The 27,770-nt window shown below is 22.7% G+C and overlaps 1 protein-coding gene across 1 annotated transcript; it reads right to left on the bottom strand.

The window, feature by feature from the left end:
- Window positions 1–1,039: 1,039 nt before the first annotated feature.
- LOC122501260 lies at window positions 1,040–27,770 on the bottom strand. Its single transcript, XM_043610591.1, has 4 exons — window positions 27,407–27,770; window positions 11,806–12,833; window positions 6,021–7,538; window positions 1,040–1,510 (listed from the first exon to the last, which is right to left on the bottom strand). Exons 1-4 carry the CDS (start codon window positions 27,422–27,424, stop codon window positions 1,384–1,386), a joined length of 2,691 nt encoding a protein of 896 aa, XP_043466526.1. The 5' UTR covers window positions 27,425–27,770; the 3' UTR covers window positions 1,040–1,383.

Here is a 27,770-nt window from a genome sequence, read left to right as displayed (position 1 = left end):
ATCGTTTAATTATACTTGTTTTTTTCTGAAGAAATGAATAATTCTCGATGGAATTATTTATATAATATTCAATTATTTAATATGGGTAAAAAAAATTCAAGTATCCTTAAACGTTTGTTTATAGAAGTGCACTCGGCTTATTATATAATACTTATAAATTAGTTGTTAATAAATATGTACAGTTTTGGCTTAATATTTTCTCTCATATTGGAAATTATTTGTGAATGAAAGAAATTTAAATTCGTGAATTGTGGTGTGTGATACATTCGTTTTTTCGATTTTCATTTTCTCGCACGTAAATGAGGAATTTAATAAGAAAAATGAAAAATAATTATAGTCTCTTGAAAAAATTAGAAAAAAAATTTAAGAAAAGTATTTTTAAGAAATATTTATACTGAAACATTTCGAAAAAATATTTTCCATAAATATTATGTCCATAAAGTTTCGAACGTTGAAATGAATAGAATTTTTTTTTAATACTTTTTTTCTTTCTAATTTTTATTACAAAATGTTGTATTTTAATAAATAAAAAATTTCTTTTTAACTAAATAAATATTTTTCTTCTTTCTTTTCAATATTTTTTTTCTCAAAATAGTAATTTTTAAAAAATCTTAGAATTCAGAAAGAGAATTCACTCATTTGAATATTCGAAACTTTAAGGAAAACGAAGTATTTAAATAATTTAACAAAATATTTTAATATCAATTTCTAAAAAATATTTTTACAACGAATATTTTACTGTAAACTTTACACTGAAAAAAAATTAATTTGATTCAAATAACCGATGACTTTATCCTCGACTTTATCAAATAAATATTTTCTTGAAAAATTATTTTTGAATAAAATAATTTTTATTTCAATCAATTGAATAGTATTCGCTTCTAATAATGAATTTATTGGTTTAATCGTTCAAACACATTTTATTTGATTCAAGTTAAAATTATTTGATTCAAGTAGATATATTTATTTGGCAATAGACAAGTAATCGGTTATTTAAATCAAATTTTTTTTTTCATTGTAGAGAATCGAAATATTTAAAAAATATTTTTTAAAATATTTTCACGAACTATTGAAAAATGAATTTCTAAAAAATATTTCTAGAAAATAATGAAAAATGAATTTCTAAAAAACATTTAAAAACCATTTTTTAACCATTTTCTAAAGTGCGTCTCTCCTTTCTTTTTGCAGGTAAAACTTGTTACTGACTCTCATTGACCTGAATTAGTTTCGACACTAATTATAAGACAAAATTACAAGTTTTGAAGTTTCGCTCCATTGACGAGAGAGCGATTTTTATGAGATGATTTTTTTGTTGTTGCGATTTTTGATAATTATAAATATATATATAAATGATTGATAAATGAGTGCGCTGCGAGGTAAAAATTAAGAATAGAAGACATTTCCTGGCCTGGCCTGCAGGCACACGAATTTCGAACAGTCGTATCTCCTTACGGCCTCCATGACCTCTTCGAAGTGACCAGACACTTGGGCAGCTGCTCCAGGCTGTATTCTGAAAAAGAAAAAAAAATGAGGTAACACACAATTGAGTTTCTGAATTTAGAAAGCGTTAGGGAAAGCTCTCTCTCTCTCTCTCTCTCTCTCTCTCTCTCTCTCCTCATCTCTGTGATTACTTGATAAAAGGTAATATATGTATAAGAAACGAATTATCTTTAATTAACCTCGATGGCTATCATAAATGACTTTTAAACGTTTCTAATAGTAATGACCGTTACTTTTAATAGCATCGGTAAACACTTGAATTATATACGTTGGACTTTAAATTAGCACGTGTTAATATTATCGCCTTTGGGGAGATAATCTCTCGCTCTCGCTCTCTAAAAATTCACTTCATTAAGGAGCTTATTTTAATTGACTAAATGAACTTGCTTTGAGTTCTCAAGGGTTCAAACGAACATCATTTTTCATTTTTCTATTCCCTCCTCCTCCTCCTCGTCCTCGGGATTATTCTCAATTATTTTTATTGTATTTTTCATTTGTCTTGTCAATTCATTTCTTGTCCATATTTAAAGTTCTGATATTTCTTCATAATTGCCACAAAAAATTAATTTTGTTCATTCTCTGACATTTCCCTGATTTACAGACAAAACTTTGCGACTCTTTTCCTGACCCTAAAGAATATTCTGATTCACTCTAAAAATTATTAGATACTCAAAAAAAAAAAAAATTCTATTATATATTCATTTACGAATTGGAAAATTATTCGTAAACATCAATAACTTCTGTTTTAAATAAATATTTGATAATTATTATTTTTCCATATAGAAATTAAGATTTTCAATCATTTCAAATTCAACAACTTATAAGAATATTATTATAAAACATAGATAACTTCATATTTTTTTCAAATAATTTAAACGCAACCATAAAATTTTTCAGAAAAAATCAAATTATTTTCAAAAATTTCTATAAAATTCTTCGCAAGAATTCAATTATTTTTACAAGTAGGTAATAAAATTCGTTGTGTAAAAAAAATTCAATTATTTATAAAAATAATTAAATTTTTATAGGATTTCAATTATTTTTAATACAATTTTAAATAAATTCCTTGAAAAATGAAATTATTTTCAAAAATTTTTTGCAAGAATTCAATTACATTTCACAAATAATGAAATTCTTCGCTGAAATTCAATTATTTTCAGAATCCACTATTTTAATAAAATTTCTTAAATGAATTCAATTATTTAAAAAAATGTAATAAAATGCGTTTCAAGAATTCAATTATTTTCATAAATAATACAATTCTTTACAGGATTTTAATTATTTAAAAAAAAAATTAATAAAAATTCGTTGCAAGAATTAAACTATTTTCATAACTAATCAAATTCTTCACAGGACTTCAATTATTAAAAAAAAAAATGTAATAAAAATTCTTTACAAGAATTCAATTATTTTCCTAAATAATAAAATTTTTTACATGATTTCAATTATTTTTAATACAATTTTAAGTAAATTCTTCGAAAAATGTAATTATTTTCAAAAATATTCAAAATTCAATTATTTTTGAAAATTCATGCTATAATGCTTTTAATATTGAATTATTATGTAAAATTTTAACTGAAATTCATTTTTAAATAAATTTTTATTCGACAATTTTACGAGAATTCAATTATTTAAGTACAAAAATATATAATTTATTGAATAAATGAATGTTTTTAAAAATTGAATCCTCATATCCATAAGTTTATCAACAAATTTTTAAATAATTCAATTTTTTCGACGAATTTTAATAAAATTTTCAAGAATAATTACATTTTTCGAGGAGTTCGATTAAAATTTTATTAAAAATAATTGAAATTCTGCGATGAGTTTTATTATTAATGAAAATAATTAAATCTTGATAAAAAAATTTATTATTTTTGAAAATAATGTAATGTTTGCTTTAAATTTTATTTTTAAAATTAATTGAAATGTTTTGAAAAATTTTATTATAACATAGTAGACATTGAAAATGATTGAATTGAGGAAAATTTTTGAAAATAATTGAAATTTTGCCAAGAATTTTATTAAAATTTTTGAAAATAATTGAATTTTGGAGAAGAATTTTATTATTTTGAAAGATAATTGAAATTTTGACGTTGCACTTTTAAAAATTTTTTAGCACAATTGAATTTCTGTGAATAAATTTTTGAAAAATAATTAAAAGTAATTGACTCATTAAAGAATATTTGTTCAAAATCGTAGCAAGTAATTGAATTTTAGAAGCTTTACAATGTCAATTTTTTAGTAATAATTGAATTTCAGAAGATTTCATAATTTGAAATTTTCGAGAATACAAATTTTGTAGGTACTATATTCCTAATTAAAAATTTTGAAAAATTTATCATTGTAGAAAGCTTTTAAAATAAAATTTGTTGAAATTAGATGGATTTTTAATTAGAATATAAATTCAATTAAAAATATTATTTAACTAATAAATATGAAATCGTATATTCAAAAAATTGAATTGAGAACAATCAAATTTTAATTAAACTTTCTTTCTCTTTAAGAATTGAAAGAATTTTTTTCAAAATCGTAGAAAATAGTTGAATTTTGGAATATTTACAACAGCAATTTTTAGTAATAATTGAATTTCAAAAGGTTTTAAAGTGAAATTTAAATAATTTTACTCTCTAAATTGGAATTAGAAAAAGTGTTTACTAATTTGAATGATCGACTGACTTTTTTGCTAATGAATTAGTAAATTTTGATTAATAAATTAGTATAAATTAGAATTTATTAGTTGAATTTACAAATTTGAAATTTTTCCTTTTAAATTAGTAAATTCAACTAATAAATTGTAATTTATACTAAATTATTAATCAAAATTTACTAATTCATTAGCAAAAAGTCAGTCATTAATTCAAATTAATAAACACTTTAACTTAATTCAAATTTAGAGAGTAATAAAAAGTGAAAATTTCAGTAACAGATAGTAAACAAACTTTCAGTAAATCGATATTAAAAATTTCGGTAACAGATATTAAAAGTTTTTCAATTATTTTTTAATCACTCAAACAATGATAAATTGCTGTTAATTAAGTTAGCTTTACAACTGATTTTTTAAACAGCGAAATTTAAAAATTTAATTTATTATAACCGTGAAAATAATTTGACTGAAAATCAGTCACTTGAATAACTCAATTTTCAGTCAAAATCGACCAAAAATCAGTGAAATCATTTTTACTTTCAGTTTTAAGAAAGAACACACAAAGTACATTGTTTTCGGGACAAAAAGAACAGAAAAAAAATCTTTTCTTTCTGGGTAAGAAAAAGACAATTTCGATTTCACTCATACACACATTAGTATAATAAAATGGAGAGTGCAAAATTTATCCTTTTAAAGTCGTTCATCGAGTTCTTTTCGTCACTGTCTTGTTTTTTTTTCTCTCTATCGTTTTCCTCCATCGCGCTTTAAGGTGTACATTAAGTGAAATTGTGCTAAGAGGTAAAAGTTGAATCAGTCAGTAGGACGTTGAATCGTGCGAGCGAAAGCTAAAAGAAAGTTATGTGTCTCTCTATAGCAAAATAGTATAACCATAGCACAGTCTTCTTAAAATCTGCACGTGAATCATATTTTTTTTCTCCTTCCTTTTTTAGGCGGGAAAAATGGAGCCTTTGCATATTCCTCTTATCAGTTCAAATGATACCATAAATCTTTGTGAAAGTGTATCCGAGCAACTTTCATTTACTTCCAATACAAGTATTATAATAATCGTGTGTTATTTTTTCCAACTCCAAATATATTGTCTGGAGTTTGTGTATTTAATTTAATTTTTAATTCAATTTTCAGTAGTTAATTTAATTTTTAATTTAATTTTCAGTATTTAATTTAATTTTTAATTTAATTTTCAGTATTTATTTAATTTCAGTATGTAATCATTTGCGGAATTACAAATTTTAAAACAATACATTGGAATTTATTTCAATTTCGTTAGGTATTTGATCATTTTGGCCACAGTTTTTTTGAGAATAACAAATTGAGACAAAAAACGAAGCAACATTTTGATTCATTTTTTGTCCCAATTTATTGATATCCTAAATCCTTAGAAATGATTAGAATACTGTTTTAGTTTTTTTAAAACGTTGCGGACTTCAGGCTCAGAAAAGTTTGAAAAGCTGAATTCCCGCAACAGTTTTAAGAACAAAAAATCAAGAAAGAAATTTTTTCGAAGCTAAATTCATCTTTAATTTGCATGTTCTTAGATTTTCAAGAAACTAATTGTTACTTAAAAATGTATTTAGATTTTTAAAAAACTGATTATTACTTAAGAAACAATTGCTGAAAGATAACATGATGTTGAAGCAACAACATTTAGATTCTTAAAAAACGAATTATTACTTAAAACAGAATTGCTCATATAGATAACATGATGTTGAAGCAAAAAGAAAATAAATTGTCGCGTTATTTTTTTGTTTTTGTTTCTAAAAACTTAGCGAACTTCAGACTCATAAAGATATTGGGACTAAACTGAATTGCAACAAAGGAAGAAAAGAAAAGTAACAAAAGAAAATTTGCTTACAATGACAACAGTGAATCCATCCTCTTCTCCATGAATATAGAAGCGTCTGGACCATTCTCAAGCATGGCATCGCAAAACATTTTTTTGGCACACGGCGTATTCGTCCAATCGCCAGCAATATGATTGACCTCCGAAACGGCAGCATTCTCTAAATTTTGAAAAGCATCCATTAATTCTTGATCAGTGTCCAAACTCCTTCTTCTTCTTCTTCTTCTGCTTGCTGCTTCCTCGTCCCTTTTTCTCAAAATTTCATCAACAACTTGCACCATTTTATCCAGTGCTTCATTATTTTTCACTTTTTCTCCAATTCCCAGCTGTTGCCCCTGCTGTTGGGTTATTCCCAACGGAATCGAACCATCTTCTACCAATAAAATTGAATTATCCTCTGTTAGCTTTTCCTTACTGTTCTTCGGTATCAAAAGTTCTGTGATGTCAATATTTCCCTTCGCAGGCACATCTATTTCCACAATTTCGGTTATTAGATCTGCACCTTTCCGTTGAAATCTCTTAGTTCGGATATGATTCTGATTCTCTTGTGTAGCGCCAAAAATATCGATGTCTAAACTTCTTTTTCTTCTCTGATTTTTGCCGAGCGTAATCTGTGGTGTTTCTGAACTTTCCTCCTTTGGTTCGACTTCCTCAAGAAGCAAGTAGACATTTTCGTTATTCCCAACTTGAACTGCTTCCGGACTCAAAATTTCTCCATTTTCAAAATTTGGAACTGCTCCCAAAGCTCTTGTCTCCTCGACTGCATTTTCATTCGATCTCTTCAAAACATCGACATCCAAATACCTCCCCACAGCCACTGCACCAATTCCCAAAGCAGCACCCGAAGCAACCAAACCCAATGCCGGTATCAAAATGGAAGAACTCGAAGCAACAGTTCCAATTTTCTCCTGCGCCTCTTGACTCTTCGACAGACCGAGATTTTGCGAAATTTTATGCGTCGCCTCCACTAGAGGATCGAAAACAGGTTTCGTGAATCGTGACACTTTCTCGACGCCGGTGGAAAATTGATTCTTCAAATTTTCCGATATCTTTATCCAAAATGGTGTCTCTGGCTTCTTGAGTCCGTAGAAATGCTGATTGGGATAGTAGTTCTTCAGAGTGTAGGAATCGACGAGATTTTTATCGTTCAAGACGTATTTCTTCTTGTGACGCTGTTCGGTGAATGAATATTGATTCTCGGGAAAATTGTCGGGGCGACGTTTTTCGTTTTTTAGAATTTTTGCTGGTTGCACGCCCAGTTCTGGATGAGCGTACTGAAGAACTGGAGCTCGTGCGCCTGGTTTCATTGTTAGGGGGGCAATTTTTTGACTCTCGGGCGTATAAATTGGAGAATTTGGAAATGTTGTCACACTCTCGGGATGGAGCATTCGTTTTTGAATTGTTGATGAACGATAATTGTCGGCTTTGAATTCGTAGTTCTCTGGTCTTAGTTGGCTATCGGTTTGATAGTTTTTTGGCTCCCATTCGTAGTAGACGTTTCTGTTGTCGTCATTAAAGTTTCTTCCGTATCTAAAAATAGTTGAAAATACTTGTATTTCTTTATGCATTTTGTAAATATTTCTTTTGAATCTTTTGGTTAAAAAAAAAAAAATGATCCACAAGTTATGAATCTTCAAATGAAGGAAAAGAGATTATTTTTTTCTCTTTTGAGTAAAAGCTTGTTTTCAAAAAGGAAAATTTATAATTAATTAATTTTTAATCCGGAAATTGAGACAAAAAGAACCTAATAAAACAAAAAATTCCTAACAATAAAAAAATATTTTTTTTTACAAATAAAAAAAAATGCTTGATTGTCAAAGCCAAATATTTTCTTCTGTTATTTAATTTCAAAAAATATTATATTTAGTAATATTAAATTTAGTTATTAAAAATGTATAAATAAAGAAAATAAATAAAAAAAATTCTTGAAATGATGGAATATAATTGAACCGGAACTATTTAACAGACGTGAGGGTTTGTTATCATCTATTTTTTTCTCCTTGTTCACAATTCCACCTGCGTATGTCATTTCATAATTTCTCAATTGTTTAAGAATGTACTTGACTGCATAAATACTTCTCACTGTTACGTTATAATTAAATTCTTAACCTTGACACATTTTGATAAAATTTTAATTATTAGAATTTAGAAAAACTTATAAATAATCCTTGACTTGTATAGCATCTGTACTAACGCCGCATTAAAATAACATTTAAATTATCTTCAAACAAATAATAGCCCAATTTCCATTGTCGCAGTATCTATAGAGATTAATATTGTTATTTTTCATTTACAATTCTACGATAGTAATATTATTATTTTTTTCCTTACCATCATACACATGCAGAAACGGAATATTAAAAAGAAGAATCGAAATTTTTTAACTAGAATTCTTTATTCAAAAATTTGTACAATATATAATTTGAGGATATTATTCCCTTTTACCACATTATCATGCACAATAGAAATGTTAAAAGAAACAGTCGAAATTGTTTAACAAATAGAATTCTTTATTTGAAATTTTTACAGTAGTTATAATTTTGTTATTCCCTTTTACCATGACATGCAGAAATGTTATAGGAACAATCGATATCTTTCACATAGACATTTTCTTTTTTTAATTTTTGTTTATTAAACAGGAAATTAAAAAAGTAGAAATAGAGTTTATTATAAATAGAAAAAATCTTCATTATAAAAAAAGAAGAAAAATAAAGAAAAAAAGTAATAAAAAAAAGGTTTGAAATACTATAAAAATTGTAATCAGAAAGATTTCGATTTTCGTTGTTAAAGAATAGGCAGCGTTGAAATTAAAATATTAAATATAATACAATTGTTATGTAGTAATAATTAATTAATTAGTAATAAATAGATTATTAAAGACAATAAAATAAGAAGTAGAAGTTTTTAAAATTTTGTTACGCTGAATAAAAATTTATTTGATTCAAAATAACCGATTACTTGTCTATTGTTAACTGAATATTTACTTGAATCAAACAAATTTTTTTTCATTGTATTAGATCAAGTATATATTTGAAACTTCTACTTAATATAATATAGTATAAGTATGTTACAAATAATATAGTTAATATAATATTGAAACTAGTTTGTTAAAATAGTATAGCTTATAGTATAATAGTATAGTAGAGTATAATACAAATATAGTAATAATACTTATACAGGGTGTTCAAAAAGTACAAAAATGATTAAATATCTCAAAATATTGAGACTTTTTGAAAAAAAATAAATTTAAACAAAACAAAATTTTTTTAAATTACAACAAAAATTGAAATAAAAAACAAAATAATGTAATTATAGCAAAAAATAAAAAAATATAATATAATTTTTCAACGCCCGATATAATAACAATAATGTACAAATATGACATAATTTTAGTAATATAATATAATATAGAGTTATAAAATAATTTGGTAGAAATTTATAAGCCTCGGTTTGTACCACTTTTTACCACTATTTATTTATTTTTAAAGAACGCGATTTTTCCCAACTGATTTCAATAAAATTACCTACATAAAAGAAATTATAAGAAATAATTAAATTTGAAATAATTTAAAATTGAATTTTTCAAAAAAAATTGAATTTTAGAAAATTTACAGTGTTAATTTTTAGAAATAAATGAATTGCCCAAGTTTTTAAAATTGAAATTTTCAAAAATTCGATATTTTAATTAAAAATATAATAGATTGAATATCCATAAAATTGAATTTAAAACAATCAAATATTAGGCGTATTTTATTGATTTTTATTTTTTTCTTATTTTCAATAATTGAATTCTTATAAAACTTTTTGAAAATTATGAAAAATAATTGTCTCATGAATGAATTTTCATTAAAAATTGTAGAAAATATTTAAATTTTGAAAGATTTACATTGAAAACTTTTAGAAATAATTAAATTTCAGAAGATTTCAAATTAAAATTTTCAAAAATTCGAATTTTTTTACTCTTTAGTTAAAATTTTGTATAAAATAATTGAATTTTGTAGTATTTACAGTAGAAGTTTTTAGACATAATTTAATTTTATAAAACTTTCTGAAAAATTATTAAAAAATAATTTACTTAAAAAAGAACTTAAATTAAAAATTCTAAAAAATAATTGAATTTTGCAAAATTTACAGCTGCAATTTTTATAAATAATTAAATTTCACAAGTTTTTACATTGAAATTCTGAAAAATTCGATATTTTAATTAAAAATATAATAAATCGAATATTCGTAAAATTGAATTTAAAACAATCGAAAGATAGACGTATTTTTCTAATTTTATTTTAATTTTTAATAATTGAATTTTGAAACAACTTTTCGAAAATTATTTAAAAAAATAATTGAGTTTCAGAAGGTTTCAAAGTGAAATTTTCGAAAATTTAAATTTTTTATACTCTTTATTGAAAATTTTGAAAAATTTAGTTTTTTATGATATTTTAATACAAATTTGTTTTTTTTTTAAATTAGTTGAATTTTTGATTATAATATAATTTCAATTAAAAATATTATTTAACTAAAAAAATTAATCGAATATTTGAAAAATTAAATTTAAAACAATCGAATTTTATAATTAATGTTTCTTTATTTTTAATAATTGAATTTTGAAAGAACTTTTTGAAAATTATTAAAAATAATTGACTTAGGAAAGAATTTTCGTTCAAAATCATAAAAAATATTTGAATTTTACAGAATTTACCTACAATATCAATGTTTAATAATAATTGAATTTCGAAAGGTTTAAAATTTAAATAATTTTAAAATTTGAATAAGTAAAAATGTTTACGAATTTAAACCAATAAAATTATTGGTTTACGAATTAACCAATAAAATGCCAAAATTCAATAATTATTTTCTACAATTTTTATGGAAAATTCTTATCTGAATAAATTATTTTGAATAATTTTCAAAAATTAATTTTAACTAATTAAAATTTAGACAAATTTTTCCTAAGGATATAAAATTGAGACAAAAAACGAATCAAAAGTGTAGCAAATCTTTTGAAATTTAATTATTTCTAAAAATTGCTACGGTAATTTTTCCAAAATTCAATTTATTTTCTACAATTTCTAACAAAAATTCTTTTGTGTCAATTATTTGGAATAATTTTCAAAAATTAATTTTAACTAATTTAAATTCAACCACAGTTCTTCTGCAGATATCAAATTGAGACAAAAATCGAATCAAAACTGTTGCAAACCTTTTTAAACTTTAATCATTTCTAAAAACTGATACTGCAATTTTTCCAAAATTCAATTATTTGAATTTTGGAAAATTCGTTAAAAACAGAAATTGTTTTTAACGAAAATTCTTTTGAGACAATTATTTTGAATAATTTTCCAAAAATTAATTTTAACTAATTAAAATTTAGCAACATTTTTCCTAAGGATATGAAATTGAGACAAAAGACGAATCAAAATGTTGCTTCGTCGCAACACTTTTGCTTCGTTTTTTGTCTCAATTTCTTATCCTTAGAAAAACTGTGAAAAAGTAATTAAAAATTCCAGAAAATAATTAAATTTTACAAAAACTTGTAAATATCTACAATTTTTAATATTCAATATTTTTCTGATATTTTAATCGAATTTTAATTTTAAAAAATAGAAGAATTGAATACCATAATAAATTTAAATAATATACCAAAAGAATACCAAAATACTGAATGAATTAATTCAATTAGTAAAATTAAAATAGAATTTAACTTTAAAATCATCAACTTGTCTCCAAAATTTTAGTAAAGTCAGAATGATTTTCAGTTTTTATTTTTTTCTCTCTATATTTCTTTTTTTAATCATATTACCTGCGATTAACATCTTCAAAGAACTGTTTAAACCTCTGCTTTTCCACGAGATTATCAGAAGAAGAAGAAGAAGATTGATAAAGTGTTGAGGGATCAACAGTAACTGACATGGCACCTTGTGGTATTAAACGATTATTAATAACTCTCGCATTTCTCCAGGTGTAAATTTTATCCAACGGATCGTCGGGTTTACGTTCACCGTGTATCACTTGTGTGCCATCTTTTTCAAACGTAATTGTCGGCTGCTTCACTTTTGACTTAACATTCACCTCGGACGTGATTGTCACCTCGGGTGGTACATTTTTTGCGTCACGATTTTTCATTAAATTCTCACCAATATTCGTTCGTCTCAATGGTCGTGGTTCGTGGGGGAAAAAAGCGTAGGGCTCCCCTTTTGTTAGCAACAATCGTGCTTGTTTCTCCTCAACTGGATAATTCATCTTTTTTTCATCTCTATCGCGAAAATTACTAATTAGGACCAAATTATCTCTGGTGACTTTATTTTCGTTGGGGATTGTCTGCCATGTGGGGTAATTATCACTGTTCGCGTTCACTTGATCGTTGGGTTGAATTTCATCAATTGGCTTCCAATTTCCATAGTGAATTTTTTGTTTATCTTCATTTGTACTGAAATTTTTTGTTGTTGGGTCTGAGTCATTTTTTTGAACGAGTTGAGAGCGTATCCTTTGGATTTGAGCCACTTCAAGGTGACGAACATTGTTATCATTATTACTGTTGATGGTCCAACTTTTTGGTGTTTGGAATGTGTTTTCGTCATTCTGCTCTTGAGATAATGATGATGATGACGATGTTTTTAGGGGTTTTGGATTATCGAAAATTTGTGGTCTGTCTTTTCTCTTGACAATTAGAGTCGTTAATTTTCCTTCGCTGGTGCGAACTTTCAATTCTTCTGTTTCACCAGGAAGACTTCTGGACACTTTTAACATTGTCCTGGTGTAAGTAGGCTTCGGGAGTTCGGAACATTGATAGCCAATGATGCTTGACAAGAAAATGGTCAAGTAAAGTACCTGTAACAAGAAAAATGAATGAGAAATACGCTCGTTTCATATTTATTATTATGGTGTTTTTATTTGTTTTTCTATTTTGTTTTATTACTTGAAAACTAGAAATGCAGGACGATCTTTTTATTCTGTCATTTAATTTACATTTGTGACGCGATTTCAAGAAATTATTATTTTTTATTATTATTATTATTATTATTATTATTATTATTATTATTATTATTATTATTATTATTATTATTATTATTATTATTATTATTAATAATATTACTATTATTTTTAATATTATTAATATTACTATTATTATTATTGTATTGTTATTTAATTTATCCAAATGATTATTATTAATTTTTAATTTTCAACGTCTGTGAATCAATTTGATTCAATTTAACTCAATTCGATACAATTCAATTCAATTCCTTTCAATATCATTCGATTCAAATTAATTCAAGTCATTTCGATCCAAGTCATTAGAATCATTAATTAAAAAGGAAATTAAAGTTTAAAAATTATTAATTTTTACTTTTCAACGTCTGTGAATTCAATTGAATTCGGTTTAATTCAACTCGATACAATTCAATTAAATTCAATTGCTTTTAATATCATTCGATTCAAATTAATTCAATTCATTTCGATCCAAGTCATTTGAATTATCCATTAAAAAGGAAATTTATGTTTTAAAATTATTAATTTTTAATTTTCAACGTCTGTGAATCAATTTAATTCAATTTAACACAATTCGATACAATTCAATTGAATTCAATTCCTTTTAATATCATTTGATTCAATTTAATTCAATTAGTTTTGATCAAAGTAATTTGAATTATCAATTAAAAAGGAAATTTTTGTTTAAAAATTAAAAATTGTAAATTTTCAACGTCTGTGAATTCAATTGAATTGGATTTAATTCAGTTCAATTCACGATTAAATGTGAAATTTATGTTTTTTACAATTAATAATTTTCGATGTCTGTGATATAAATTCAATTCGATTCAATTCAATTCAGGACTAAAAAAGAAAATTTATATTTTTTTGCAATTATTAATTATAAATAATCAATGTCTGTGAATTCACATTAATTTGTTTCAATTCTATTGAAATGAATTCCATTTAATTCGATGCAATTCACAACTGAAAAAATTATTTTTTATAATTGGTAATTATTGATTTTCAACGTCTGTGATTTCGATTCAATTCAATTCAACTCAAAACTAAAAAAGAAAATTAATATTTTTTACAATTTTTGATTATAAATAATCAATGTCGGTGAATTTACTTTAATTCGTTTCAATTCTATTCAAATGAATTCCATTTAATCCAATTGAATTTACAAATAAAAAAGAAATTTTTATTTTTTACAATTATTATTAATTATAAATAATCAATGTCTGTGAATTCAATTTAATTCGTTTCAATTCTATTCAAATCAAATTAATTCCATTCAATTCAATTGAATTTACGAATAAAAAAGAAATTTTTACTTTTTTAAGATTTTTAATTGTTAGTTTTCAACGCCTATTAATTCAATTTTATTCAATTATAACGATTGGAAAAAATTATATTTTTTATAATTATTAATTATTTATTTTTATCGTCTTTTTTCAATTTAATTCAATTCAATTTAATTCAGGACCAAAAAGGAAATTTTTATTTTTTAAAATTATTAATTATTATAAATTATCAACATCTGTGAATTCAATTCATTTCGTTTCAATTTCATTCAAATTCTATTCAAATTTAATTCCATTTAATTTAATTCAATTCAGGATTAAGAACAAAATTTTTATTATCTGATTAGAAATTTTCAACGTCTATGAATTCAATTCGATATAATTCAAGGCTAAAAATTTTATTTTTTTTACAAATATTAATAATTTCTAATTTCTGTAAATTCTATTCAATTCACGACTAAAAAAACTTACATTTTTTTCAAATTATTAATTATTAACTTTCAACGTCTTTAAATTCAGTTTTATTCAATTCCATTCAAATTAATTCTATTTACTTCAAATTAATTCACGTCTCAAAAAGAAATTTACATTTTTACAATTATTAATTCTTAACGACTATAGATTCAATTCAATTCGAATTATTTAAATTCACGACTAAATTAACATTTTGTTATAATTATTTATTAATTTTCGGCGGCTTTTAATTCAATTCGATTCAATTCAGGACTAAAAATTTTATTTTGATTAAAAATATTAATTATAATGATAAGAATAAAATCTGTTCTTTGATCTTGACCTTCAATTATAATTTGATTAAAATTTTTTGTACAAATTTTATTTAATTTGGTATCAAATTAATATTAATTTGATCAAACTTGGTATCAATTTGATTAAAGCTGTCAATTTGAATCAATTTGGTATCAATTTGATCAAACTTGGTATTAATTTGATCCAATTTGGTACCAATTTGATTCAATTTAGTATTAATTTGATACCAAATTTGGTACCAATTTGATCCAATTTGGTATCAATTTGACACCTCCCAGAAAACTGTGATAGTCTATTCACAACAAATCAGAATTATTAGAAAAATAAACCAAAATTTATTAGTTCTCTATTAAAAATCCAAATGCCAAAATAAAAAATTGCCTTTTCCATCTAATTAGCAATTTAGCTAAATAGTAATTATATTAGTACCTATATAAAAATTGATCCACTTTATAATAAAATGTGAACAAAAAGAAAAAATATTTTTTTCAAACACGAGAAATTGTACACAATCTTTTTCTTGGAACAATTTTCATGAAAAGTACAAACGACTTTCAGTTCAAATATCTTTAACGAAAAAAAAACATCCATCAAGTACAGTTACCACGCAAAGAAAACGAAAGTTTACTCTCCATCTTTAAACTTTAATTACGAGCACACAGATGACGTGGTTAGAAATGCGAACGATGAAACGTCTAGTTTGAAAACCTGTTTTCGGGGCCTCATGCCTCAAATTCCCTGTTTCCTTATATTTTTATCACAACTTTTTTCTCCCCCCCCCCCCTTTGTGAGTAAAAAAAACCATTTTCATTCTCTATATTTTCACGCACACTTACACGCACAAGTGAGAATATTAATGATCTATTAAGATTAGAAATATAGAACAGAATTTTAATGATTTGTTTTTTTTCGTTGTTTTCGTTGTTTTTTTTAACTTCTCTATAGATTTTGTATGTATTAAACGGTAATTATACTAATTACTCAATTTCGAAGAGTTCTAGAAGTTTTTAATGATTCCTTGTTAATTGCAAGTAAATTCGTGTTGATAATTACATGGTAACTAAATAAATGTTCATTATTGTGATTGTGTGTATGTGTGTTACAATTTTCTGATGAGAATTCTTTACGAGATGGTAAATTACAGAGAAAAATATTTAGAAGATTTAGAGAAAAAAATTTGAGAATAAATTAATTTATTTTGATATACGGTTCTTGACTATTGTTATTTGTTAATTGCACTTTTTTCTTATAATTTTCTTCTCTTACTTTCAATCACAATTTGCAAACTTTTTAAACAGCGATGAATTAAATATTTATGAAAAAATAATAATCATCAATAGTTCAAATTAACATAATATAGTATTCAAAAAAAAGGTTTTTTTTTAAAAACGAAACATTATAAATAATTCATTTGATTTTAATCTAAAGCAGAAACAGTAGATGCTAAAAAAAAGTACAAATATGCAAAGAAGGAACGAAAAATAATCACATAGTTTGCAAACTTTTTAAACAGTGAATTTAATATAATTATAAAAAAATAATAATTATACTATTGTGTAAAAATAACATATAGTAATATTTATAAAATGCAGTAAAAAAAATACATCAATAAATAATATAGAAAGAATTTTTCCTCAACGATTTTTCAAATTATATAAAAATAACAATAGAATTTTTTTTCGAAAATTTTTTAAGAATTTATTCTCAGATTTTAAATTGTAAGGAGAAAACGAAAGAAGTAAAAATAACACATAATTGTTAAAATGAGTTATAATGATCTGGTAATTTTTTTTTCAGAAATTTTTTCGAATCCAATTCTCGACTTTAAAAAGTATATCTTCTTCACAATAGAAATATAAGAAGAAATAAAATTGTTAAAATTATAATATGAATTATAACGATGCGGTAATTCCATAATAAAAAGATCACATAATTTAGAAATTATATACCAGAAAAAAAGTGGTCACAGACAGAAGAGGGATCCTTATAATATAATAAAAAGAAATCCTCTTTTTTCTGAATTTCTAAATCGTTTCGGTAAGAAAAAAAAGGGTCGCGACGATTCATATGCTAATTGGATGAGACACGTTTGTATGCATTTGTTGGAAGAAAAAAAATGCATATTCAAGATCTTTGTAAAGTGCATAAATTTTTGGTCATTTGTGTGTCTGTGTGTGCATTGCATTTGTCGCGCTGTAAGATTTAAAAATTACGCTCAGCACGTGAAATGTTTTTTAAAAAGATTTTCGAAAGTCGGCCTTGCTTATAATATGTTATAGGCAAAAGGGGGTTTACACACACAATTTTTTCCATCCATTTTCAAATTGCGTTCAATGAATTACAATGAATGCACTGTACTCCTAATTATTTTTATGTAATAACTTATTATTCGTAATACAAAACAATAATTACAAAATTCGTATTTGTATTTGTAATTTAGTGTTTTTTAATTTTGAATATATTTTCTTTTGACTTATTTTAATAATTTAATCAGTTGGATTATTTGTTTTTAATATTTTACTCTTTTCCTATTTTAGTATTTTTCGTTTTAATATATTATTAATTTTTTTACTATTTTTATTTGTTTACTGTTTTCTATTTTTACCATCTTTACTATTTTTACTATATCTTTATTATTATTCTTATTTTTAAAATTTTTACTAATTCTACAATCTTTAGTATAATTTTACAATTAAAAAAATTCGTAATTAAAAGTAATAGAACAGTTTTTTGAGTATTTAATTTTAATTATTAACTTTTTTTGTTTAAATAAAAAATAATTACTTTTTTTTAATTAGAAATCGATTTTTCTATTATTGAATCGACATTATTTGAAATGACATATATATAATTCAATTAAATTCACATGACATGTACATTTTTTTTAATTCATTTGAAGAATTGTGATTTGAGTGAAGTCACCTGTGAAATAGATAGCGGACATCCGATTAAATTGTAATTGTTACTTGGATAACGTAGAAAGTCACCGTGGAGATAATTTGCGACTACATCATCATATTTTCCCAATTCCGATATATTATAAAGAATTCCAGTAATTTCTAATAAGCGATTAAATTTCTCCTGCGCGCCAGCGCCACTGTGCTCGAGCTTCACTATATATAAAATGACTAATCACTGATTATTATTTACTCTTTCTCTCAATATATACATATATGTCCATATACACTTGAGTCTATCTATATATATGTGTGTGTGTGCAATTCATTCAAGCGTTCCTCAATTTCTACAGCAAATATTGTCTCCCCAGTGGTGATACACGTTAGGAATATTAATTTTGCGCCGCCAAAAGAATTTTTAATTATAAAGAAAAAATTTGTAAAATTTCAATTATTTTCGAAAATTTTAATACAATTCTTGCCAATTTTCACAATAATTTTCAATTATTTTCACAAATTTTCCTCAATTTAATGATTTGTAACATTTACTATTTTAATAAAATTTTCCAAAAGAATTCATTTATTTAAAAACAATTTTAATAAAATTCTGAACAAACTGTTAATTATTTTCAAAAATTTTCCTCAATTCAATGATTTTCAATATCTATTTGAATAAAATTTTCCAAAATAATTCAACTATTTAAAAAAATTTTAATAAAATTCTACGCAAACATTTAATTATTCTCATAAATTAATAATAAAATTCTTTTTAGAAATGTAATTATTTTCAAAACTTTTCCTCAATTCAATGATTTTCAATATCTACTATTTTTAAAAAATTTCCCAGAGGAATTCAATTATTTCAAGAACATTTTGATAAAATTCTACGCAAACATTTTTTTCAGAAATTCAATTATTTACAAATTTTTTTTTATAAATTTCTTCGCAATAATTAAATTATTTTCATAAATAATACAATTTTTTTAAAGGGATTCAATTATTCCCATAAATAATAAAACTCATCGCAGAGAATTTCAATTATTGTTATTACAATTTTTTTACAAATTTCTCGAAAAATGTAATTATTCTTAAAAATTTTATTAAAATTCGCCAAAAGAATTTAATTATTTGAAAATTTGTTGATAAAATTCTTTATGGCAGTTCAATTTTCAGAAACATTCAATTATTCAATAAATTATTTATTTTTTTATTTAAATAATTGAATTCTCGTAGAAAATAATAAAATTTTCACAGGAATTCAATTATTTTGAAAAATTTTAATAGAATTCTTGGAAAAATTTCAATTATTTTTTGACAAATTTTCCTCAATTCTATGATTTTGAAAATGAACTATTTTAATAAAATTTCCCAAAAGAATTTAATTATTTAAAAAAATTTTAATAAAACTTTTACAGGAATTGAATTATTTACAAATTTTTTATAAATTTCTTCGCAATAATTCAATTTTTTCTATAAATAATAAAATTTTTTACAGGAATTCAATTATTATATCCATAAAAAATATTTTTTTTTTTTGAGAAATTCAATTATATTCAAAAATTATAAAACTCATCGTAAAATATCAATAATTTTTTATACAATTTTAATTCAATTTCTAAAAAAATGTAATTATTCTTAAAAATCTTATTAAAATTCGTCAAAAGAATATTTAATTATTTAAAAATTTGTCGACAAAATTCTTTATGAGAATTCACTTTTGAAAAACATTCGATTATTCAGTAAATAATTTATTTTTGTATATTTTTAAATTTAAGAATTCGTAGAATTTTCAAATAAAAATTGATTTAAAAATTAATTTTAGCTAAAATGTTAGATAATAATTGAATAATAAAAGAATTATAGCATAAATTTTTAGAATTTTAGTTAAAAACACTAAAAAAATTAAATATTAAAATAGTTACAAATGATGCAGAAATCCAATTATTTTAAAAAGTAATAAAATTCTTGTCAAAAATTCAATTATCTTTATAAATATAATAAAATTCTTCTTTAAAATTCAATTATTTAAAAAAATTTTATTAAAATTCTTTTACAAAATTTCAATTATTTTGACAAATTTTCGTCAATTCTATGATTTTGAAAATCAACTATTTTAATAAAATTTTTCCAAAGAATTTAATTATTTAAAAAAAATTTCTTAATCGAATTCTACGCAAACATTTAATTATTTTCATAACTAATAAAAATTTTACAGAAATTTAATTATTTACAAATTTTTTATAAATTTCTTCTCGCAATAATTCCATTGTTTCTATATAAATAAGAAAATTTTTTACAGGAATTCAATTATATTCATAAATAATAAAAGTCATCGCAGAATTTTAATTTATTTTTGATCCAATTTTAATCGAATTCCTTCGAAAAATATAATTATTCTTATAAATATTATTAAAATTCGTCGAATGAATTCAATGATTTAAAAGTTTGTTCATAGAATTCTGTATGGGAATTGAATTTTGAGAAACATTCAATTATTCCATAAATTATTTATTTTTGTATTTAAATAATTTGAATTCTCGTAGAATTTTCTAATAAAAATTGATTCAAAAATAAATTTCAGTTAAAATTTTAGAAATTTTTGATAAAATTGAATTGTGAATTGAATTTTTGAAAATGGATTTAAAAATTCTAAAATAAGAACTTTTTCAAAAATGATTAAAAATAATTATTTTTAATAATTTTTGAAAAATTTTTAAAGAAGAATTTTAGTTAAAAATTCTAGAAAATATTAATTAAACTGAAATGATGAAAATAATTTGAATTTGAATATTTTGAAGAATTTTAATTCCTATGGAAAAATAATAATTATTAAATATTTATTTGAAATAATAAAAAATACTAATTAATAAAACAACTATTCATGTTTTCGTTTAAAAACTTAAATTACGCTTAAAAGCATAAAAAGAAATATTCGCGTAGATGAAAAATTTACATAATAATTGCGAGAAATAAATTATGATATGTGATAAAGAATGTGATTTAAGGAGAATTTCAAATAGATGATGTTTCAATTGTTTATAAATATCAGAGTAAAATATTCTAACACGACTATTTTTTTTTTCAATCGATATATACAAATGTGTTAATGACTTTTGAAAATGATAGCTAACATACGCATACTTGGAATAAGTGATGCTTTAATCGAGTCCAACTTGAGAAAATCATACCAGCTCTTGGAGAAACTTAATATAAGTTTAACAACTTTAATACTCAATTATTATGAGTTAAAAGAAACGTTCTACATTTAAATAAAATGAAAGTCGTCATACTTTTAACTTCGATTACCATGTGATATGCTTCAATGAAAGTTTAATTTCATTATTCTCCATCAGTTCAATTTCTTAATTGCCGAGCAGTAATTAGTCAAGAGTTTGGAATTCTTTTCGATAAATTATGCGCGTATAAATTTTCATATTAATATTTATCTGTCACATTTTCTTTCTGAATTTCAGTGAAAATCTTATTTCTTATTTCTTAAATATCTGAAATACTTCGGTCGGTTAATTTTTGTTTATATTATCATTGACCAATTTTTAATCAACTATTATTAATTATCAAAATATTATCAATTTAAAACACCAATTTTTTTTAATTGCAAAAGTCCATTATTATTATAATTATTATTATTATTGATTTATTATTATTAATTTATTGTTGTTAATTATTTTAATTACAACAACAAAAAATAACAAAAACAAACAAAAAATAACTTTACAAATAATTTGATTGTAAATAAAATAAAAATTTTCCCCGAGCGCGCTCGTTTGAACATTCATGTAGAACTTTAAAAATAAATATTAAAATTTTAACCCAGCTAAACACTGAATTAAATAATTTGGAAAAATTGAGGATAAATTATCACATAAGTAACGACTTAACGAAAATAAGAACGTAATTAACATAAGTGAAATCAAAAACAATAGAAAAGAAAGTATCCTTTTTTCAGTAATTTTTCAAATAGCAAAATGTCCCACAAAACAATTGAATGCCTATGAATTCAGTCTCGAGAAAAAGTTGAGGAAAGAATCTCGCAAGAAACATTGAATATTCAAAAGAAACATATTTTTCTTTTTTCTTTTTTAAAATGAAATATTGAAATTGCATAAGTGAAATATAGGTAAATGACACTTGAATATATAAATACAAGTATCGTAAAAAATATAAATGACAAAATGAATTTCGATTTGAAAGAAAAAAATATAAACACTCGAGTTAAATTTCTTCCGTATCCCAAGAGAGACCACAAAACGTTACTGAATTTATTTCACGCGTTATAATTAGCAAGTGAAATGGAACGACATGCTTTCTCAAAGCGATGACATGGAAAGTTTATAATCATACGATATGATGGTGGATCTTCACATAATATAAATTTTTATTATATATATGCAATTTTGTTTTCCTCTTTTTTTATATAAGTCCGTCTCGCTGTGATGACACTTTTTTTAATATCATCTATTCATTTTTCTTGAAGATATCAAATTGATACAGTGAAAAAAAATTTGTTTGATTCAAATAAAACCAATTAGTTGATTATTATCAATTAAATATTTACTTGAATGAAATAATTTTTATTTGAGTCAATTAAATAGTATTTGAGTCAAATAATTTTTCTTTCAGTCAATTAAATAGTAGTTGAGTCAAATAATTTTTATTTCAGTCAATTAAATAGTATTTGAGTCAAATAATTTTTATTTCAGTCAATTAAATAGTATTTGAGTCAAATAATTTTTATTTCAGTCAATTAAGTAGTATTTGAGTCAATTAAATAAAATTTGAGTACATTAAATAGTATTTTAGTCAATTGAATAGGATTTGAGTCAATTGAATAGTATTTGAGTCAATTAAATAGGTAGTATTTGAGTCAATTGAACAATTTTTATCGAAGTCAATTAAATGTTTGTCCAAATTTCGATAACAAAAAATTTTCTAATCAATAAAGAATTAATTTGGTTAATAATTCTCTAGTTCACTAGCTTTTAGAATTATTAAATTATAAAAAATTATAAAAAGTTAGTTATAATATAATTATTAAACATTAAAGATTAAAAACATTTTTATTAAATCCTAAATTAAAATTTCTTTGTTATAATTTATAAGCTTTATTGTTATCGAAATTTGCTTAAACAAACCAAATTTTGATTAAACTAATTTATAATTTATATTTAATAAATTCGAGTAAAATGTGCAATTATTAAAGTGAATTTGATTGCGTTAATCAGATAATTAAAGGTAATGGTAGCTTCAGCTAATAAATGAAAACTCTATTAATTTTAATGAATCTAAATTGAGGCTACAACTATTAACTTCCACTAAAATTATTTTAAAATCTTGTTAACTTCAATGAATATTGATTGAAGATACTATCAACTTCGATTAACGCAAGTTAAAAACTACCAATTAACATTCAAACGATTTTTACATTTTTAAATAATTATTAACTGAAGTTACTTCTAGAATTTTTAACACTAATTGAAAATTTTAACTTTTGGTTTATTTTCTAATTTCTAATAAAAATTTACAATTAGTGTCAACAATTGTACAAATTTGCAAAATTAACGTCAGTTAATAATAGTAGTTTGAATAATAATTGATTCAACAACAGCTTCAATTTTTGTTATTTTTTTATTAATAGTCAACTACAATTAGTGACAGCTTCAACAACAATTTTATACAACGGTTTTCATGTTGTTAACAATTATTGAATTATTTTAACTTTTTACAAAAAAAATTAACCGTAGATTTGAGTAATTGAAAAATAGCTTTAATTTTGATTGAACTTTGACTAAAAATTAACTTCCGAAAAATTGTTATAGCTTCGACGAAAAATTGACAATAGTTTTATTCAGTTAAAGAGTACCTAAATTATTATTAGCTTCAACAAATGGTAGCTTCTATCGAATACACTTAGAGAAATTTTATTTGAATTGAATAAATTTTATTTGAGTTAAATAAACGTATATTTGTCTCAGAGCCAACTAGACTGAAAAAAATTAATTTGATTCAAATAACCGGTTAATTTACAATTATCAATTAAATATTTAATTGAATCGAAAAATATTTATTGGAGTCAATTAAATACTAAAATACTCAAATACTACTTAATTGACTCAAATACAATTTAATTGACTCAAACACTATTTAATTGACTCAAATACTACTTAATTTACTCAAATACCATTTATTTGATTCAAATACTATTTAATTGACTCAAATGTTATTTAATTGACTCAAATGTTATTCAATTGAGTCAAATATTTAATTAACTCAAATACTATTTAATTGACTCAAATACTATTTAATTCCCTCAAATACTATTTAATTGACTGAAATAAAAATTATTTGATTTAAGTAAATATTTAATTGATGATAGTCAAGTAATCGGTTATTTGAATGAAATCAATTTTTTTCCATGCACACGGAAATAAACGCAGTGAAAGCTTCTTCATTATATATACAAGCCTCCTCTTGTCTATTTGATGGGAAAAAATTAAAATCGCGTAACTATATATAGGTATTGTGCATATGCTGGTAGGCTTATAACACATAACAGGAGTTGTTGCAACTAAAGAAGCATATCCTGATGACATTAATGACATCGTAATTTTTTGATGACACCAGTCTGCTCTCGTTGGACACGCATTGCATATATATATTTGTGTGTGTGTATACAGAATTACGAATTACGCAAAATTACTCCCCCGGAAATTTCCGGTCATCACATAATGCGACATATACCCGATCTATGTCACATATAAACTTTACGCTCCAAAAAATCGGACAGCATTTAATTGTATATACTATAATTAAAGTTGATCCAGTTGCTTTTTTCAAAATGTCGGCGCACTGACGAGTGATTTTTTTTAATTTGGAAAAATTGTTTTCTATCATAGGCAATTTTTTTTTGTTAACTGATATGATTTATAGAATAAACTAGAATAAAGATTAGCAATTAAATAAACACTAAGAATTAATTAGAATTTAAAAAAAAAATATCTAATTAAATATTTTTGAAAAATTTTAATAATTCAAATTCTTCTGAAATTAGTTACATATTTTAATATATATTTAATTAATTATTCAAAATAATGGATTTGCAGAAGAATTTTAGGTAAAAAAACACTAAAAGAATTGAATTTTGAAAAAGTTAGAAATTATTGCAGATATTCAATTGTCTTCAAAAATACGAAAATTCTTCGCAAAAATTCAATTATTATATTCAAAAGTTTTCAAAAATTTTCGTCAAAATTTCAATAATCTTTATAAATAATAAAAACTCTTCTCTGAAATTCAATTACTTTCAAAAATTTTAATAAAATTATTTGACAAAATTTCAATTATTTTCAGAAATTTTCCTCAATATCAATTTTCTTTTTAAATAATAAAATTCTCCTTCGAAATTCAATTATTTTAAAAATTTTAATACAATTCTTGGTAAAATTTCAATTATTTTCACAAATTTTCCTCAATTCAATGATTTTTAACATTTACTATTTTAATAAAATTTTCCAAAAGAATTCAATTATTTAAAACCAATTTTAATAAAATTCTAAACAAACTGTTAATTATTTTCATAAATTAATAATAAAATGCTTTTCAGAAATGCAATTATTTTCAAAAGTAATATAATTCTTCACAGAAATTCAATTATGTTAACAATTTTTTAAAAGTCTCATAAAAAAATCAGTTTGTTTTATAAATAAAATAAAAATTTTTTCCGAAATTCAATTATTTTCAAAAATTTTAATAAAATTTTTGGTAGAAATTCAGTTATTTCCATAAATAATCAAAATTTTACAGAAATTCAATTATTTTCATAAACAATAAAAATTTTACTGAAATTCAATTATTTACAAATTTTTTATTTCTTCGCAATAATTCAATTATTTTCATAAATAATAAAATTTGTTACAGGGATTCAATTATTTTTATAAATAATAAAATTCTGTTTTGAAATTTAATTATTTTCATAAATATTAAAACTCATCGCAGAATTTCAATTATTTTTAATACAATTTTAATCAAATTTCTCAATAAATGTAATTATTCTTAACAATTTTATTAAAATTCATCAAATAAATTCAATTATTTTAAAATTTATTGATAGAATTCTTCATGAGAATTCAATTTTAAGAAACATTCAAATATTCAAAAAATTATTTATTTTTGTAAATTTAAATAATTAAATTCCCGTAGAATTTTCTAATAAAAATTGATTTACAACTGAATTTCAGTTAAAATTTTAGCTAATAATTGAATATTAAAAACATAGCGTAAATTTTTATAAATAATTGAATTTTGAGAGGGTTACTAACTAAATTCTTTGAGAATTTGAATTTTTCATACTTTTATTAAAAATTTTGTGAAATTAATTTTTTTTTGAAAAGTTTAATTTAAGTTTTTTTGAAATTATTTCAAAATTTTTTTTTCTAAGATATATTTAATTGAGGAATTTCCGAATAATTGATATTTTTGGTAAAATTGAATTGTAAACAAATGGATTTGAAAATTCTCAAAGGTTTAAAAAAAAATTATTAAAAATAATTGATTATTCAGACAAAAAATAAGAGATGAAAATAGAAAAAAACCGTTAGTAAGAAACCCGTTTATTAATAAATAATTACAAGAATAGAAGAAATAATAAAAAAAAACTAATAACGATGGTAATATAACTATAATAGATAATCGTAATGATGATAAAATTGATAATAAATGATAGTAATAATAATAAAAATAAATAAAAAAATAGTAACAGTAATAAAATTAAATACTAACAATAATAATAATAATAATAAAAGTACTCGAAAAAATAATAATGATAATAAACAATAAACCCAATAAAAACAAATAATTATAATAATATTAACCTGTCAATGTTATAAATAAATATTTATATTTAACGTTGTATATTAATAATAATGAATAATGAAAATAGTAATTAAAACAATGATGGTTGTAATTTTAATAATAATAATAGAATTTCTAATCATAATGATAATAAATAACTCTAATAAGAATAAATAATTATGAAAATTGTCCATTAATGTTGTAATAAATATTTTTTTATATTTATTATCGTTTGTTATTTAGTAAAAGTAATAATAATAAATAATAATAATAATTATCATCTTTTTAATTAATATTTGATAATTAAAAAGATGATAATAGTAATGATGGTTTTTAAACATTTATACAAAAAAAAATTTTTTTTTTTTTTAATAATAATAATAATAATAATAATAATAATAATAATAATAATAATAATAATAATAGCTGCAGTAATAAAATAATGACCATAATAATGATGGTGATAATAATAATCAGGATAATAATTAAAATGATTAATTAGCAATTAATATTAGTAATAAAAAGCACAATAACAATATTAGTAATAATGGTGTTAATAAAATAAATGAAAAACATAAAAAATATCTCCGTATACCTCAAATTTGGTTGTCATTTTGATAAAGTGTGAACAACCCTTCTAGCAAGTAGAAAATGTTCTCTCTGTCTCTTTTTTTTATTTCTCTTTTTCTTTTTTGAGACAAAAAAATAATTGTTCACCAAAAATAGCGACGAACTATAATTTCTTTCTTTTTTTTTTTTTTGTTTGAAAATAAAAGAAAAAAAAGTGACTGAATTTCTAAGGTAGCATGACTATATATTTATATCCCCTTTATCTCGCGAATGGGGGGGTTTCGGCTGATTCCCGACGATAACTCGATCGTCACTTTTGATTAATAAAAACGTTTGCACCTGTTGACTCCCGGAATATCTTCACAAGACTGACGGTATAGTCTACCGGC

The sequence above is a fragment of the Leptopilina heterotoma genome, unplaced genomic scaffold (assembly GCF_015476425.1).
Source record: "Leptopilina heterotoma isolate Lh14 unplaced genomic scaffold, ASM1547642v1 Lhet_206, whole genome shotgun sequence".
Classification (NCBI taxonomy): Eukaryota; Metazoa; Arthropoda; class Insecta; order Hymenoptera; family Figitidae; genus Leptopilina; species Leptopilina heterotoma.
The sequence above is the reverse complement of the archived record's forward strand: the minus strand, read 5'-3'. Positions and strand labels throughout refer to the sequence as shown.

Bases quoted from the DNA above. Each gene is read 5' to 3' on its own strand.
- LOC122501260 (XM_043610591.1), bottom strand. The intron at 7,539-11,805 runs GTAATATGATTA...AACTATTTTTAG, and splicing joins TTTGAAGATGTTAATCGCAG to ATACGGAAGAAACTTTAATG. The intron at 1,511-6,020 runs GTAAGCAAATTT...TTTCTTTTTCAG, and splicing joins ATGGATTCACTGTTGTCATT to AATACAGCCTGGAGCAGCTG.